Raw genomic sequence first — 19,322 nt, 5'->3', positions numbered from 1 at the left:
ACTTGATTTACCTTTTTGGAGATTATTGTACTCTTCTCTTTTGCCTGTTTTCCTATTGAATTTTTCTCTTACTGATTGTAGGAACTCTTTTTTTAAAATTTTTAATTATTTAGTTTTTTGGCTACATTGAGTCTTCGTTGCTGCATGTGGGCTTTTTCTAGTTGTGGCGAGCAGGGGCTACTCTTCATTGCTGTGTGTGGGCTTCTCATTGTGGTGACTTCTCTTGTTGCCGAGCACGGGCTCTAGGCACGTGGGCTTCAGTAGTTGCGGCACACGGGCTCAGTACCTGTGGCTTGTGGGTTCTAGAGCGCAGGCTCAGTAGTTGTGGCACACGGGCTTAGTTGCTCTGTGGCATGTGGGATCTTCCCGGATCAGGGCTCAAACCCATGTCCCCTTGCATTGGCAGGTGGACTCTTAACCACTGCGCCATGAGGGAAGTCCCAGGAACTCTTTATATTTGAGGGAAAAGCCTTTGGTAGCAGCTATAAATGTTTCTCTAGTTTGTCTTTTACCTTGTTTATGAAGTAATTTTTGCCATGCCAAATTTATGTTTTCTGTAGTTGAATGTATCCATTTTTCCAAATCACTTCTGTGGTTTTTATTATACTTAGACAAGCATCATCCACTCTAAGGTTATTTTTCAAAATTTCCTTTGTTTCTCATGGGACTTATATGGGTTTATTTGTTTACTTTTACTTTTAAATATGATTCATTTGGAACTGATCCTGATTAAGATGTGGGAATGGTTTTAATTTTATTTTTTTTCCCCAGTTGGTTCATGTTTCAACATGATTTGTAAAGTAATCTGGTTTCCCCCATTGCTTTAGGATAGCAGCCATATCATATACTATATTCTTACATATTTTCTGTCAGTTTCTTGACTTTCCATCCCATTCCATTGGTATATCAATACCTGTAGACATTTGCTATCAGTATGTGTTTCACTTATTAGCTTTAATATATTTTAATATCTAAAGGGCTGATTTCTCCTCACTGTGGAGATACTACATATTTTTTAAATTTCAGTTTTATTGAGGTATAATTGACATATAAAACTTGACATGTTGAAGTGTACCTTGAAGTGTAGGACACTTGAAGTGTACCTCATTTTGATTTGATATATTTGATCTATTGAGAGTATCTCCCCATCTAGTTAACACATCCATCACTTCACATGTTTATCTTCTTTTTTTTTTTTTGGTGAGAACATTTAAGTTCTACTCTCTTAGCAAATTTCAATTATACAATATAGTGTTATCAGCTGTAGTCACCATGTTATTCATTAGATCCTCAGACCTTATTCATCTTACAGCTGTAAGTTTGTACCTTTTACCAACTTCTCCCTATTTCCCCCACCCCCAGCCCCTGGCAGCCACTTTTCTACCTTTTTTAATGAGTTTTGACTTTGTTTTTAGATTCTACATATAAGTGATACCATGCAGTATTTGTCTTTCTTGTGATAGATACCATAATTGGTTTTCTGTTTATATTTATATGATAACTTATATAATGTAGATTCATGGGCTATAACATCTTCTTTTCTCTGATTGCTGACAAATCTCCTTCCCTGTGTGTGTAGTGTCAGAAAGTTGGTAAATTCCAAAATCATGAGATATGAGTTCAGCTGAGACTGTGGGTAGGCTTCCCATAATCATCAATTAACGTGCTTTGCTTGACAAATGAAACTGATGAAAGAGAAGATGTTTAGACAAAGATTCTGAAGTGGCAAATGCCCACTGTTCATGTGGACCATGTAGGCAGGTCAGCTCTGTGTGTAGAGGGAGGGGCTGTCCTTAACACCCCGTACCACACAGGTGGCTTAACTAATGGAGGCTAGATTGATTTCAGAGGTCTAAAGGTTTTTATACTCTGGCTTAAATGTAGATCCGTAATATATAGGAAATAGAACTTTTAGAAGTTAAACCAGTGAGGGAAAGCACACAGTTTTCCTTTTTTCCTGGGCTGACCATAGTTTTATGAAAATGAATTTCTAACTGGTTTTTCTTCGCACTGGGCTTCTTGGCAAGAAGTGAAATCTGTATAATGCATTACCTCTGAGCTTTTTTTTTAAGGTCTCAAGGACAGACATATGGATAATGGTTTAAAAATATAAATATGCTCTTTCCAGTCATAGAAATCTTCAGACCCAAGGGGTACTTTTCCCGCTTTCCCAAAAATGTAGGGCTATAGACTCATACTCGTAAAGCACCAAAACAAAATACATGGTATCTGACACTAAAAAAAACAACTGTACTTTTCTTGAGTATTGCAGCCCTGTGATCAGACAGAGTGACTTATAGTCAAATGTAGATGCCAACTTGCTGTGCTATCTTCTGGCCACTGAGCCCTGTAACTAAGCATTTTTGTTTGGTAAAATTACAGAAGAGATGGTGTTTGGTGAGGTATTTTGTTCTATTTTAGTACCTATAGTTCATCTGGGAAAATGGCTGTCACTTGGTTTTCTCACATACTTATCCCATTTGTCCATTTGTGCGTGTGTGTGTGTGTGTGTGTGTGTGCGCACGCGCGTGCGCGCACACACACGCACACATGTAGGGAGAAGTGCATACTTACAGTGTCATTGTAGAGACAGTTATCCACCCTACCCTATTGTAGACTTGTTCTGAGCTTAAGCCGTCTCTTTACTGAGTCCACACGAGATTTGACACCTTCTGATTTGTGAACACATATATGTTGGCAGTTCAGGATTTATGGAGGCTCTCTTAGGAAAGATCACTGCCAGTATATAATTAGTTTGAAAAGCATTTGGTCTAAACAGATCTGCAGCCTTCTTTTACCAAGTGTGCAAATATGAGCTAGTTCCATCTTACTGGGCTAAGTCTTAAGAGACAGTACTATAAGGACTGTAGATGTAATTTGCATAGTCAAAATTGTCAGAAATGGTCTAATTAGTTTAGTGATACATCCTGCATCACGTGTCATTCATGAAGATAATGACATTTTTATGAAGTGGAGAACTGTAGAATAATTGCTAAATATTCCTTGATAAAATTAAGTCCATCAAAGGCAAAGATTATTCTTAGTCATCTTTAAATTCCCAGTACAGTGTCTGGTATTGAATAAGCACTTACTGCATATTGAATGAATAAATGACTTTATGAAACTCATTCCTTAGGAAGATTGTTTGAAATAAAGAGATTAAAATGTTTTCTGGAAATAGACAAAATACATGCACGCTCATGCTTGCTGCTCCACTTTGATTGAGAAGGAAATTGATTTTGTTCTGTATTTTTAGAAACATGGTCACTTTAAAAATTACTCTCTTCATTTAAAAAAATTACACACATTTTTAATGCCCCATTAGTTTCAGTGTGATTTCTAAATAGCAGTCTCTTCGAGTAAAGAAAAAACAAGATCCTTATTAGCTTGCCTGACAGCTATTGTCCAATAGTTTAAAGAAATAACATGTAATACCTTTTATCCAGTGTGCACACATGTGTGCATGTGTGTGTGATGTAGAATGATTCAGTGCCACTGAGTCACTTGGTCTAGATTAATTAAAGCAGGAACAGAAAACTTTCATTTTCCAGTATATTATTTTTCATTTATTGACTTTTCTCTGTACTGATAATTTTGCTTAAATTATCTAGCAGAAAATGCACATATATGATGCTTAGCTGTGGTCCAAATCATAAATAGATCTTATTTGGGAGGCTGTGTGATTCTGTTTGCCTTGTTAGTGATGTAACTAAGAATTCACTATTTAAATTCATCTTGCATACCAATCTTGTTGAATAATATTTCCCAATATGAGAATCATAGAAATTTATTAGTTGGGCTTTTGGCCTTAGTACCTTATTTATAGCTATGCATTTTGAGCTTGTTAATTGGTCCTTTAGTATTCCTTCTCCTCCAGTAATCTTTGAAGTAGTCAAGAGAGGTTCTGAAATCTTTACTGAATGGATGGGTATGGAATCACAGATCATAGTAGTGGACCACAAAGTCTTCCTCCCCCCCCCACCAGTTTTTAACTCCTTTGTGGAGAGTAGAGATACATGGTAGAAACATTTTAGAGTATTACAACTGAATTAGCTATGGCCAGAAGAAATCAAACAAAGAGAATTTAGGAACAAATGGTAGAATGCCACCGGGCTGATACTGTATCTGAGATGCTCCGTTCAAAATGAAACAGGCTTATTCTTATATTGCCATAATGATTAACTGTTTTTAAAAGTACCCCCATTCATACCCATACCATTTAGGTTACAATTCTGTATTAAACTCAAAGTTCCCAGATGCTTTTTAAAAACTAATTGTGGCTAAATGTTAAGACTTTCTCAAATGTAGAGGGTTTGAATTTTGGAGCTGACAGGGAACCTATGGCTCAGACAGTTGAGTGACTTCTCCAATTTTGTACCAGAGACAAGTCTAGGGCTTTGGTTTTCTGATTACCTGAATAGTGCTTTTTCCACCACTCTGTTATAGACAGCCATTTTTTAAAAAAAAATTTGTGATCCTAGAGCATTTGATCCGAGGATGATTCTCTTAATTTGATGTGTAATCCCAGACCATTTAAAATTTTTGATATAAACTGTGGCCTGTGGGCCAAATCCAGCCTCCCACCTGTTTTTATACATCAAGTTGTATTGGAACATAGTCACACCCATTTGTTTATGTGCTGTCTATTGTGTTACAATGGCAGAATGAGTAGTTACAACAGAGATTGTGTGACCTGCAAAACCAAAGATATTTATTATCTGGACCTTTAGAGAAGTTTTCTAGCCCTTAGTATAAGGTCAGGATGAATAAATTAGCTTTAAAAATTAACACTATCAATTTGCAATAAATTGGGAGTAAAATATGCTTTCTGAAAAAGCTAAAGGGGTGAGCATGTTGTTGAGAAATATGAATGATCTGTCATAAAAGACTACAAAGCCTACCTGCATTAAAGATACAATAGAACCAGGTTTCTAGGGCATCTCTATGCTCTGGAGATTCTAGTTGCCAGAATGAAACCTGTGACTTAAACAGAACTGACTCAAGATGGAAATGTCCCAGACTGTCATTTATGTTGTGCTAACCCTGATGGAACTTGAACACTCACCAAATGTCCTTCTTGGCAGGTGGAGTGGATCCAACAGCAAGTGGTAAAAAAACGGACCAAGAGGGATTATGACTTTAGCCACGCCCAGTCCACTTACTTCAATGATCCCAAGTGGCCAAGCATGTGGTATATGGTGAGTTTGCCTGGCCTGGGGCCACGGCGTTCTGTTCTGTGTTGTGCAGGGATTGTCCGTTAGGACTGGGAGGACGCAGAAACAGTGACCAGGGACTTTTTCCTGTTTCAAGATGGAGATTGATGGCCTGTGATGTTTTCTGGATCTTTTTTGAACTTAGCTCTCTAGTTCTAAGGAGAAAGAAGGGAGTTCTGATTCTGAAGCTATTTCTGTTTGAGATCTTACTCTGTGTAGTAGCTTGGTAAGTTTGGGCGAGAAGATAGAAAAATATACTAAGGGCAGACACCCCAAGACCTAGCAATAGTTATGTTCACCTCTGTTACTCATCTACTCCACCCTGAAACCAGCCTAGTTAATGGTACTGGGTCTTGGAAATCATTGAAATGACTGCGAGTGGGTAACAGATTCCTGACTTTAGTTGTCTAAATGTGCCTTCTCACTTTGGGTAACAATTTTTAAAACTAGACTAGGAGAAAAGCAGTTGAAAAGTATTTGACTTGTAGCTAGTTCATTGGTTCAAGCAAAAACTTTCAGTGAGGGAAATTTAACATATTGGGAAGAGTGATCTAGAAATTCAGTTGATGTCGCCTCCTTTGAAAGTATATTGACAGTTCTCTAGTCTTAGGGTTTTATATTCATGATACCTGGGAAATTGATTAGAATATGTTACTTATTCTTAATCATGAAATTCATACGTTGCCATTTGCTCTATAATCTGCAAAAGACCTTAACTTTTCTCTTTTTTGAAAATCTTTATTGCAAATTGTTGCCAGAGCTATCTCCTCCAATCTACCTGGTTTTTTGCACTCCCTGACCCTGCTTCTCTACAAATCCATTGCATTCCACATACTTGTCTGATGCTTTTCTGCCTCCTTGCATTTCATTCCTTCTGCCCAGAGTGGTCTTTTGCCCTTCCCCACATCCTCGGTTCAGTATTGTCCATCCCTCAGAGCCCACACCCAAGGCTGACTATTTCACATCTCCCATGTCCTCACCTGTCCGTGTTTGTCCTTCCTCTGCCACTCCTGGCATCCTTCCCTTGGCACTTTGTTTCATAGTTGTTGTATTTTTAAATCTGCTCTGTTACTTTGGGCAGGGAGTCACTTATATCCTCCCATCTGAGAATCTAACCTAGCACCTAGCAACACTAGGAATTTGTGTTTATTTGGACATGGGTGAATGTAGCTGGCGTTTCTCCCAGTTTCCCTTTTCTTAGTCTTACCTGGAAGTGGAAGGTTGTGGAAAGATTTTGGACCCCAAACAGAATTTTACACAGAGAACTCTGTGTAAAAAAGAAGGAGCCATAAAGCTAAGTTCAAAGGGAGGTGGGACTCTAAACAGCATTTGAGTAGAAATCACCTGAGGGGACAGTAAGACATTTGACAGCTTATTAGCTCCAAGACCAAGAAAGAGTGAATCACAAGGGAAGGCATTAGAGGGAGTGTTGGCAGGAGCTAAGGAGCTTTGTCTGTGCTGACAAGATGATAAGGATGTAATGGGATTAAGAGATAGGATGCAAGCAAAATCCCCCTACACCCCTGCTTATAAGGCTGGGGGGAGTGAGACCCTCTTTGCCTTACGTAGCTTTTTGCAAGAAAGAACCAAATTGCCGTCTGCACATGTCCCACTGGACAGTGGAAGTGTACAGCAGCTTTCCCCTACCCTCACCACTCCAGCAGGGCAGGTTGGGCTGTCATAGGAGCCATGGCCAAGGTGACGCCAAAGGTTTCAGTGCTTATAGAGTGAGATACCCTCACTCCCAGGAACCACTGCCATTTCTTTGGAAATTCTCTTTTGATGTAAGGAAAGGGTGAGAGGGAAGAGCTTCTGTTTGGCCATTTAAAATATGGGATGTTTTTCAACGCATGTTTGATGGTAATCATTCAAATAGGTAACATTCGTCGAGCACTTAGCACATGCCAGGCAATGTGCTCATACTTTATTTGTGCTAATATTTTTCTAATGTAGTGTGAACAAAAGTGTGCATTAATATTGGCCCCGTGTTATAAGAGTGAGAAATCTTAGGCTCATAAAATTTAGGCCATTTGCCTAAGATCACCTAGCCTGAGAGTGGTGGAGCAGAGTTGCCAAACCAGGCAGATTGACCGGAGTCCAGGGGATTAAAGTGGCATCCTATCCCCATCCTTCTACTATTTACAAGCACCGTCATAAGGAAGACACTACTCCAACCCTCCAGGAACTTCTAATCTATCCATGGAGAAATAGCTGAGATACAGGGCAGAATGGTGGGTTCCATGTAGGATGGGCAAAGTACCTTGGGGACAACCAAAATACTTCAAAACTTCCTATTACATACATACTGTTCCCTTAATGAAAGGGGCGGGAAATAGGTTACACACCATATGTTTATCTGTCAGGAGTGGTGACAGAATAGGAGTCAGAACTTCAAATCTGCAAACATGGATTCAAATCCCCATTATTTCACTTACTACGCCCACGATTGAATCAGTTAAACTCTTGTCAGCTATAAAATAAGAGTATCTAGCTCTTACGTATGAGTTAGCTATTGCTGCATAATAAATTACAGAGCTTAGTTTTTAAGACAGTGATCTTCTGGGTTCTGTGGGTCAGGCATTCAGACAGGGCCCGGTGGTGACGACTTCTGTTCTGTGATGTCTGGGGCTTCAGCTGGAAGACTCAAAGCTATGACTAGAGCTGGAGGGTCCACTTCTAAGGTGGCCTAGTCACGTGGCTGGTTCCTCTCCATGTGGGCCTCACCGTGGGGCTGCTTGAGTGTCCACCTGGCTCCATGGCTCCGTCTTCCCCCAGCGCAAGTGATTCAAGAGGTTGTGTCGAGAAGCGGTGATGTCTTTTATGATCTAAGCTCGGAAGTCGCAGTTACTTCTGTAATCTTCTCTTGGCCACATGTATGAACTCTGATTCAGTGTGTGAGGGAACTACACAAGCATGTGTATACTACTAGGAGGGAAGGATGCTTGGGAAGCTTGTTACCATAATGAAATGAAATACTGCACAGGAAGCCTTCAGCACACTGCCTGACACTAGAAAACTCTCAGTAAATCATAATTGTTATTATTCTGCTCTTTTTAATTACAATACATGCTGTTTTCTTTTTATCTGTTGTTTCAATTGCTCCTAGTTGAAGGGGGGTGTGATCACATGTGCAGTGGGCATCCTTCAGAGCGCTCTGGCGACACGTCAGTGACACAGTTGGGGAAGGTGCTGATTTCCTTCTTCCTTTTTCTGAGCCCTCGGCCCTGCCGCAGTGTTTCTGAGGGCTGCTTGGTGAGCCTCCATAGGGTCCTACCCTCAGCTCGTTAGCCTGGGCCTGGTCCTGTCAGTCTATATTTATCACAGGAGAACAGAGATTAAAGAATGGCATGAAGTGTGCCTGAGTGTCTCTTTTAATTAATTTAAAAGCTTTGCCCCTGTCACTCCTCCCCTTGGAAATGGTATGTGAAACCATCATGTCTAGCCTTGAGGCTTGGGCAGTATATTCAAGGAAAGGTATATATACAAGAGTTTGTTATGGAGATGACGGCTGTCTAATTACTCCTCTGACCTGAAACACTGTGCTCAGGCTTCCAGGAGTTGGGAGGGTCTAGGCGTAGAAACAGAGCTCGCTTCTCATTGCGCTGACAGACTCTAGCATCTCCTCTTTGTCAGCATGGTGGCAAGCACCGAGGATTTAGGAAATCGTGCTTCCTAAGAAGATCAGTAACGCAGGAGAGGAATATATAAGTGCCAATGAAAGTTTGCTGGGCCAACGACTCCTCCCTAAACGTTTCTCTGGGATCATGTGCACACACCCAGCTCCATGGGCTTTGGGCTGTAATTTTTGCTTGTAGATTTGCTTCTTTCATTAAAATGTCCTGAGTAGTTTTTACTGGATATCCAAGCTTGGGTCCCACTCTCAGAGATTGTTATTTTTGGTATAGAGGAGGGCTCAGGCAGTAGGATCTCATCAGAATTCCCTGGTGATTCTAGTATGCAGCCAGGAGTCCTGAGTTATTCACTGCCCGTGTCTGTGGTAAATGCTCAATAAGTGCTACTCAAATAATAGATGAATAAACTGGACATCTGTGATCATGTAGGGAAAATAATTGCTCACGTTTATTGAGTCTTTGTCAAACATTTTGCCAGACTTTCACATGTATAATATTATCTCATTGCCAGTGTTCCAGTGAGCTGGGAACCATTATTGTCTTCATTTTACACTGAGGAATAAAGCAGAGACAAGTTAAGTAACTTGCCCAAAGTCACACTCTTTACCAGGGGCAGATCCTGGTATTCAAATCCAGTCACTCTGACTCCAGAGGCTAGACTTCCAACTTCCGAGTCCCTGGACCTCATACTAGCTGGCATCAGAATCACCTGGAGGGATTGCTGCCCACCCCTCTCACGCCCCCCAGCGGAGATTTTGGAATTTGCATTTCTAACAAGTTCCCAGTTGAGCTGATGCTGTTTGACTCTCAGGACTGCTTTGAGATCTCCGTGCTCTATCATATTTTCAACAGGAGGTTTATGTGAACACAGCTGGCCTCCATCTTCCCATTATCAGTTGGAGGAAGAAGAGCTTTTTAAAAACTTATGAGACACTTTAAAGTGCACTCGGTCGATTTAATTTGTTCCTCTTGATCTTATACCTTTTTCTTACAAAACTTTCTATTTGAGAAGCTGGCAGCTTTAATATAAAAAGATATTTTCACTTTACTTGCACTGATAGAAAAATATCCTTGGCTTATATAGTCTTTCAAGATGTTCCACAGACAAAGGATATCTGATAGGAAAGGTTGTGAAGATTTGGCCAAGTCTTTGGGAACTCAGTGTAATAGACATGGATTTAATGTACCCAGCTGGTATAATGGACCATTTTGACCCCCTGAAGAAAATTCAGTTTGACTCTAGAGATAGCAAGCCTAAGTAAGATGCCTCCTCAAGGGTCTGGGAATGCCAATTGAGCAAATTCAGGGAGTTAATTTTTTGTAAATTGTGACAAAATATTTAAGACATACAAAAATTTGAAAGACTACCACAAATGCAGGTCCACCCACCCCCAATCTAAGGAATAGAACGTTATGTATACAGTTGAAGCCCCTTGTGAATCCTGTCCTAATAGTGTCCCTTCATCCCTTACAGAGTTATGGCAGATGCTGCATTTGAAATACAGAGGCGGGGGGGAGGGAGTTCCCCTTTGTTGGCAGGATGTTTCTCTTTGTGGGAGGGATTATTCAATTTATAGTAGATTTTATATTTTCTGAAGTCATCCTGAAACACATTCGTACATGAAATTTGTACTCAGGCTCTTGACAAAGAGTCCCAAGAAGGCAAACTGGAAATGAAACTTGGAGGAAAATATAAGTTTAATAGAATAGCTCTTTTATTCCTTTAGTCATGTAAATATTTTATTGCCTTAGGAACGTGTTTTAGCATTGTACAGTATTTCTTGTCTAACTGTTAAGAACTCATAGTGATTTTGGAGAAGCCCATAGTAAAGGACTTAAAAAAATGTTCTTTCCTGCCTTATGGAAGGCAAGCTCAATTCCAAAGAGAAAAGCAAAGAAGGCCTTGTGCAGTCTTGCTATTTGGTTCTCAGACTCTAGTTGTGAGTATGACTAGTGAGTATTCTTAACACAGAATTTTTTGTAATGAATATTGGGTGGTCTACTTAATATGAATTTTTTAAAGCCAGGTTTTAACAAATGGGCTCACTTTTTGGTGCACTACCTCAAATTTCATGAAAGCTCTCTGGGTGGTTTCTTGGAGGAAAAAAAATCATGTTTGTCGATCAGCAGAGTAAAAATTAGCTGAGTTTGGCTATGCGTGTGAGGTATATCCGCCAAAAACTATGAACTAGCTAGGATAGTAATTGTGAAAAATGATTGTAAGCCACATGGTTCTTTCTCAGCCAACTGGGTGGTATTCAGTTCTCCAAGAGTGTGAGGCATTGCTGTTTCTGTGGTTGGCACACATTTTCCTGATGACTTATACTGTCACTTGACTCTAATAAAATCTGGTGGAGTTTGGGGCATTATTGTCCTGGCAGCTTGGAAATCATCCTTTTACAACACCCCATTTAGCTGTTTTAATTGAAAATGCAACACGGTGTAAATCTGCAACCATGTGGCCCGTCTTGACGTAAGTAGGAGGGCTTCCGAGAAAGGACGGACTCCAGCCAAGCAGCAAGTGATTTCCTGGTAGAAACTACTGGGGGTTGAGATGTGGTTTTGGTGGACCAGTGTTTGCTTCGAACTAGCTCTGTGTCCTGTGGAAAGGTATTTTAGCGCTCTCAACCTTAGCTCATCTGAAAAAATGAGGAATCTGGACTAGATGCTTTCTTGAGTTCATTCCTCCTTGAACCTCCTCTAGGTCCACATGGCAAGTTGAACTGGAGAGTACGTCTTAGAGAGACACATACCACCAGTAGGCCCAGGTCTTGAGTTCCAGCTCAGACCCACCCCGTGAGTTCCTGACTGTTGTATCCCATGATTTTGTTTCATTACTACTTCAGTCTCAGTGTGTCCCCTTGTTGGGGTCCCCAAGGCCACCCCCAGATTTGGTGATTCACTGGGAGGAGTCACATGATTCAGCATAGAGTCATACAGCTATGATTTATTTCAGTGAAAGGATACAGTGCGAAATCAGCAAAATGAAAAGCCACGTGGGGTGGAGTTCAGGGGAAAGCAAGCTGAAGCTTCTAAGAGACTTCTCTCAGTGGAGTCACACCCACTTAATTCCTCCAGCATGAATTGTGACAACGTTTGTGAAATGTTGTCTACCAGGGAGCTCGTGAGGGACTTGGTGCTCAGGGTTTTCACTGGGGGTTGGTCGTGTAGGTACCCAGTGCCTTCCATGTACCCGGATTCCATACTCTCAGAGGCGTTCAGCACAAACCGTATTGTTTGTGTAACCAGTGTAGACACAGTGAGACATACTTATGAAGAAATGGTGAGAACCCTCCCCAAACCCAAGTTCCCAGATGCCCGCCAAGTGTATCTGGGGAGTCAAGCGCGTGAGTGCCTGAGATGGAATAATGCTCCTCCTTTATTAAAACTTTGTGTTCACTGAATGAATAAATTAACACCAAAGAAAAATACTCATAAGTGATAATTCCAAGAAAAGGCAAACTTGAATCCTAAGTGTAAGTCCATATTTGTTTTACAGCCTGGAAAATCCCAACTGAATGAAAGTTCCTATGAGGCAAATGTTCATTCATGTATGCAATCATTCATTCATTCATATTTAGCAGAGATTTATTTTTTCCCAGTCCTTACAATGTCTTTGACACCAAGGATAAAATAGTAAAAGGTGCTTTCTTTTTTATTTTATTTTATTTTTTTACATCTTTATTGGAGTACAATTGCTTTACAATGGTGTGTTAGTTTCTGCTTCATAACAAAGTGAATCAGTTATACATATACGTATGTCCCCATATCTCTTCCCTCTTGCATCTCCCTCCCTCCCACCCTCCCTATCCCACCCCTGTAGGCGGTCACAAAGCACCGAGCTGATCTCCCTGTGCTATGCGGCTGCTTCCCACTAGCTATCTATTTTACATTTGGTGGTGTATATATAAGCCCATGCCACTCTCTCACTTTGTCCCAGCTTACCCTTCCCCCACCCCGTGTGCTCAAGTCCATTCTCTACAACTGCATCTTTACTCCTGTCCTGCCCCTAGGTTCTTCAGAAGCACTTTTTTTAGATTCCATATATATGTGTTAGCATACGGTATTTGTTTTTCTCTTTCTGACTTCACTCTGTATGACAGACTCTAGGTCCATCCACCTCACTACAAATAACTCAATTTCGTTTCTTTTTATGGCTGAGTAATATTCCATTGTATACATGTGCCACGTCTTCTTTATCCATTCATCTGTCGATGGACACTTAGGTTGCTTCCATGTCCAGGCTATTGTAAATAGAGCTGCAGTGAACATTTTGGTACATGACTCTTTTTGAATTATGGTTTTCTCAGGGTATATGCCCAGTAGTGGGATTGCTGGGTCGTATGGAAGTTCTAGCTTTAGTTTTTTAAGGAACCTCCATACTATTCTCCGTAGTGGCTGTACCAATTGACTTTCCCTAGACGGTGCTTTCTTTAATGAAGCGTAAGTGGAGCATTTTATGGGCAGAGGTTAGGGTAGTTATAGTCAGTTTGTCTACTCAGTTGATGGTAGTCCACTGAGGGTACCAGTAGCAGAACCCTAACTGGAACTTGCTGATCAACTCACGATGATTGTGATGATTTCATGTGATTTCATTACCCCATGTGAGGTTTGTGATGGAAGTCAGTATATTAGAGGTATTAAGTTAACCTATAATTAACTAGTCAAAGTGCTTCTAAGAGGCCAGTAAAAAAATCACTTCAGATAATATTCATTCTTGCCTGGTGCAAATTATTACGACCTTTATTAATTTCCTTGAGCAAGACATAACTTATTCCATACTGGTAGTTTATCTTCTCAGCTTTACTTTCAAAGAGTAAAAGTATGTCTGTATTCTGGCCCTTTGGGTCTGACTCTAACATGATGAAGGGTCTGTTAACATAAAGTTGTTCTCATCAAGATTTTAGTGATTTTTCTTTAATTAGTAACGCATTTTCTGCTGGAGAGCAGATAGCTTTGACCATTGAACTCACTTAATCTGTGGTTGTCTTCTTAACATGTTGATTCAAGTTCTTTTATCAAAGTTTCTCTGAACTCCTCATTTCTTATTTACTTTTCACCCAGTATTGGGATCAGTTCTAGTGATCAAGGCACATTTTTGGTTGATTTTAACATATTTCTCTGCCAATAAGTAGGGTTCTCTTAGTAAGCGCTCCATAAATGTTTATGGATATGAAGTGAGGAGCAAGTTGGTCATTGAGACCAAATTCACAGAACTGAGTTTGGCTTTTCCTGAAAGGTGATGGTGCCTTCAAGTGTCCTGTGTTGAGAATTCAGTTCTAAAGTTATCTGAGAGGAAGGTGTCTGGAATGCCATTTTTTCCTTAATTTTGGTTGGCAGTGAACTTAGCTGGGAAGTTAATGGAGTAAGAGCAATAATTCTTAGCAATCCAATGATGAGAAGAATCAGAAGAAAACGCCTAAATTGCCCAGGGAGGAGAAAGTAATAATCATTTTCGAATAGAATACACATGCACCTCAATGTGATTTTTCCAGTTTCTCAAATGTTAAAAAAAAAAAAAAAAAAAAAAAAATCCTTGGTAGACAGTCTCAGCCTTGGGTATGGGGTTCTAGGCTAGCGATAGGTAATCTAATGTGCAAATGGTATGGGCACCAAGAGCTGCTCCATACCAGATACAATCAAATTATACTGAGGCAAGTAGAATAAAACTATAAATTCCAGAAATAGGATTTGATTACTTAATTGCATAGGTCAGAATCAAGTTGGGTTCATAATACAAAGATGCTATTCTTTATGGTAGACGATGTGGACAAAGTACAAAATGCATTTACTGATTATTCTTTCCTTGATTAAAAGGAGGAGAACCCGATAAGAAGCCTGATTTCTTCCTTTATGCTAGGAAAAAAAGAAAAACTAGTCTGTTTAGATGGTGTCTATTCAAATATTTGGTACAAAACTTACAGAATAATCTTAAAGACTACTTGGAAGAAATGTAGCTTTGTGGGGCTTTCTTTTCTGTTTTAGTTTTCTGGTGAGGTGAATTGCGTCTCTTGGTAAAAAGCCTACCAGGATAGAAGTTCTGATCCAGACATACCAAATTAGCATGTCTGAAGCAAAGAAAAGAAAATTATGCCCAGGTAGCATAAGACTGTGTTCTCCTAATGATCTCTTTGCGTGGTTTCCTGAAATTTAGTTAAATTAGTGTCTTAAAAACTTGATGTTTGGGTTTGTTACCTAGCGATAGAGAAATCATCCTTATCTTTTAGTGAACTTAAAGAAATTCGGCAGGACTCTTAGCAGTAGTAGGTTAAACATAGCAGGTATACATATTTTTTAAATGTCATTCCTATTCTGTAGAAATGTTTTATATGCCCATTCTCATTTTGCTTTCATGCCTGTGCTCCGTAGCCCAGGCCCTTCTGCTTCCTATCCATGGACTGTCCAGAAAAACATGCTGTGTATGTTTCTGCAGTTAGTACCTTGAATGTGGTCTTTAAGAAGATACTGAAAAAAAAAAGAAAAACCTCAAAGACCACCAGATTGGGATGGGCCTGAAAAATAACTTAATTGAAGCCGTCAGCTCATGTGCAATACCCACCCTGTATATTTTCAGTCACCAGAAATATACGCTACTCAGACAGCCCTTTCTTTCCATAATGAGCAATTCAGCCCAAAAACACTTCCATGCAGTTTATCAGAAACTTGTATCCCTGTCACTCCACACACACCCGATGGTCTGGATTCCAGGTTGTGTATCACACCTGATCCCTATTTCACCAGCTTTCACTACAAATATTACAGAAAAGCAGGACTAGAAACATTTATAATTGTGGGAGTTTGTCCAAGAAAATGAAAGATTAAGGAGCTCCGTAATGATCAAACGTGATACACTCTGGACGAGTAAAAGAAATGTGCAGTGAGCAAATCATTTAAACTAGTCATACACACTAATGAACAGTGAATTAGTTCTATCCTCCCAGGACTTAAGAACTAGGAGTTACCATAGAACGCTCAATAAAAGCATTAATTCAATGTGTAACAGGAGGGAGAATGTAGGAAAGCAACAGGGAATGTAATTCCCACAGAAAAAAGTAAATTGATAATTATTTTATTTATTCAACAACATGTATTGAACTCCTCTTCCGTATCAGGCATAGTTCAACCTGCTGGGGATACCTTTGGGACAAAGTGATTTCACAGGAGAGTGAGTAAGAGGTAACTGAAGTGCACAAAGCATCACGAGGCTGAGGAAAGGAGGTCACCCCACCCCAACAGAAATCTTGGTATGGGTGAGCATCTTTGTCATGCAGGTTCCTTGGCAGAGTGAGTGAAGGCAGCTGTTGAGAAACCCTCACCAGAGAGCCTTAAAGAAGAGATAGCTGGCTTGCCACCTTAGCAAGGGCAACGTACAGTGTCTGTGGACAGGGCGGTGGGTAGTCTGTAGGCGCTGGCTTGGCTTCCTGTTGGGTCCTGGTGTGCCTAGATGGCAACTGCCTCTCCCTGGATCATCTTGAAATCTGTCATTATCTCATGAGCTCTATGCTTTGTGCCCTAACATTTTGATTATTTTTTTTTAAATTTTGACTGTAATGTTTTACCCCCAGTGTTTTGTTTTGATAAATATGAAATCTATAGACAAATGGAAAGAATAGTAGGAACATATACACATTCCATTCACCTGGATTTAACCAAAAATTAATATTCTCTCTCTCTGTGCACACACACACTTTTCCCCCCTGAATTTTGAAAAGAAGTTGCAGACATAGTAAAAATACACCCCTAAATATTTCAGGATGCCTCTCCTAAGAATGGTATTTTTCTATATAACCAAGGTACCATTCTCACTTCTAAGAAAGTTGGCAGTGATCTTATCCAATTTACTGTCCATATTCAGATTTCCCCAGTGGTAACAAAAATATTTTTAATAGATCTGTGCCTTTTGATCCAGAACCTAGAATCGTACATTGACATTATTTGTTCTATCCTTTTATCGCCTTTAATTTGGAAGAGTTGCCCTACTGGGGGTGGGGAGTGGTGAGGAGTGGTCTTTCATGTTGATGATTTTGATGTGTCCAGGTTGGTAGTTTGTAAAATAACTCACACTTTGTTATCTGAATGTTTGTTTGATGGTTTTTCAGGACTTTAGAGGAATAAAACATTTTTGGTGTGAAAACTACCCAGATGAGATGATACCTTTTTCAGTGATTCATATTAGGAGGTAGAATGTTAGAAGTTTCATTTTTGGTGATGTTAAATTTATTTCTTTGGTTGGTCGAGGTATCTGCTAGATTTCTCCATTGTAAAGGTACATTTTAGTTCTCTAATTAATAGGAAATTTGAGCGGTAATAGTTTGAGACTTGTGAACTACCTTGTTTCCTGTCAACTTTTCCCCAAGATTTTAGCGCCTATTGATGACGTCCGCCTAAATTAATCATTAGATCAGTGGTCACAAGATGATGATTTTCTAATTCCGTAACCCCTTCTTCACTCCGCTTACCTTTTTAATATCATTATGAGTTCATGTACTCTTTTAAAATGGAATGATTCATTGCTGACATTATTTGTTTTTTGGTTCTTAAATTGTCCCGTTTGGTTAGTGGGTAACTTTTCAAGTTGACTGAAGAGCCCTTTTGAGAAGACCCCAATCAGTTTTTTCGTGCTTAGTGCTTTCTCCTTTATGGCACAACAAAATGTTCACCTTGTATTCTCTCTGCCTCAGACCTAGAAATAGCCATTTCTCCAAGTCGATGGTTTCTTTTATTGAGGAATGTTACTTAAAAGTCAAGAGTCTGGTGGTAAGGGTGTCCTTGGTTGTAGGCTCTTTTTCAGTGGACAGAGCTGAGGGATGTATATGTAGAATTCCTAGTGTTACCTTCAATTCTAATTCTAGAGCATGGCTTCTTCTTCTTCTTAGCCCATTTCATATTTCTCTCCCCTCCCCGCCTCGGTGAGAACCATGGTTCTCATCAATATCAACAAATGTACTACTGCACACACAAAAACCTATTGGAATTACTACAATACCACCGACAACCACAAACCTACTTATGTAGAATTCAAGATTTCTTTTTATTCTTAGAATATATCCCACTGAGGCAATACAGTCACACTACTTGAGTCAAAAGTTGCTTTAATAAATGCTTTTTTCCTCTATGATTATGTCGTTATTTAGATACAGTTAGATAGTTCTGTTCAGTTTTAGAACTCCCTCCCCCATCATTATATGTTTAATTTTATTACTTTTATTTTGGAATACTTAAAACATATACATCCAAGGGAGATACAGAGAATACTATAAATGCATTTTTCCATTTTGCTTTTATCACTTAGTATACCTGAAAATCACTCCATGTTAGTTCATAGAGATCCTTATTCTTTTTTTTACAGCTGTGTTATGGTAGACTTACCATAATTTATTTGACTAGACATTGATGAATGTACAGTTAGGTTGTTTTCAATACTTTGCTTTTACAAATAACTCCGTACTGAGTAGCCTTGTGCATACGTTTTTGTGTTGTTGGAGGTGTATTTGCAGAGTAAATTCCTAGCTGTGGGATTGCTCAGTCAAAAGGTAGAAGCAAATATAGTTTTAATATTAGATCTTGCCTGAACCCCCTCAGAGGGGTCTAGGACAGTTTACATTCCCATCAGCCGTGTTTGAGAGGACCTGCTCCCTTCACCTTGCCCTGTTGTCAGTTGCTGCATTTTGGCAAGTTTGATAGGTGAGAAACAGTATTTCTGTGTATTTTAGCTGGTGTCAGAATCACAATGCCTGCTTTTACATCTTTGCATTACCATAACCCTTTATTCTTGGACATTTGAATTACTCTGTTTTAGGAGTTTGATTCTGCCTTGTGAGCCAGTTTTAATGCATTTTTCTTGCAGTGGAAACTTTTGAGCTTACTTACACTTATAGATATAACCAAAGAGTCTGAACTCTGTCATATTATTGTCATATTGTCCTATTATGATAGATATGATTTGTATTGTGTTATTTTTACTGTGTTTCATTACGTGGTTTTTGCTCTTTTAAAATAATTTCTTTTGGCTTTGGGGAAGGTTTATATTATAATATATAATATAAAATATAATAAAATAAATATAAATAAAAATATAAAATATATAAAATAATATTTTAGTGATTGTTAAAAATAACTTACATCTCGGTTCTCTTTTTTCACTTAGGCTTCTATATTTGGTTTATCAAGTTTAAACCATGTCCTTTAACTCTTAAATCTCTGACTGTTCATTAGCTTATTCTATTTTAACATTTCTACTTTTACTGCCCCCCCCATCTTAAGTTCATTTTTCCTACTTTGTCAGAACACATAGCCTGTACTTACTCTTCTTCCATCCTTGTTTCCACCTTTGTTTTTATTCCTAGATTGACTTAGATTTACTGATTTTATCCTTAGGTGTATATTTAACTATATGTCACGCGTACCCTCAGTTATTTTGCAAGTCAGATCTTGATTGGATAAAGCACATCCTCTGCTAGACTACCTAGGATGGGAT

The 19,322-nt window shown here is 39.3% G+C and overlaps 1 protein-coding gene across 1 annotated transcript in view; it reads left to right on the top strand.

Moving 5' to 3' along the window:
* PCSK5 (proprotein convertase subtilisin/kexin type 5) overlaps nt 1-19,322 on the top strand; it is a 448,447-nt gene that overhangs the window by 75,474 nt on the left and 353,651 nt on the right. The window contains 1 exon segment of the mRNA XM_032634783.1: nt 5,085-5,198. Coding sequence (XP_032490674.1) covers nt 5,085-5,198 — 114 coding nt within the window.

This window comes from Phocoena sinus, chromosome 6 (assembly GCF_008692025.1).
Source record: "Phocoena sinus isolate mPhoSin1 chromosome 6, mPhoSin1.pri, whole genome shotgun sequence".
Classification (NCBI taxonomy): domain Eukaryota; kingdom Metazoa; phylum Chordata; class Mammalia; order Artiodactyla; family Phocoenidae; genus Phocoena; species Phocoena sinus.
The sequence above is the reverse complement of the archived record's forward strand: the minus strand, read 5'-3'. Positions and strand labels throughout refer to the sequence as shown.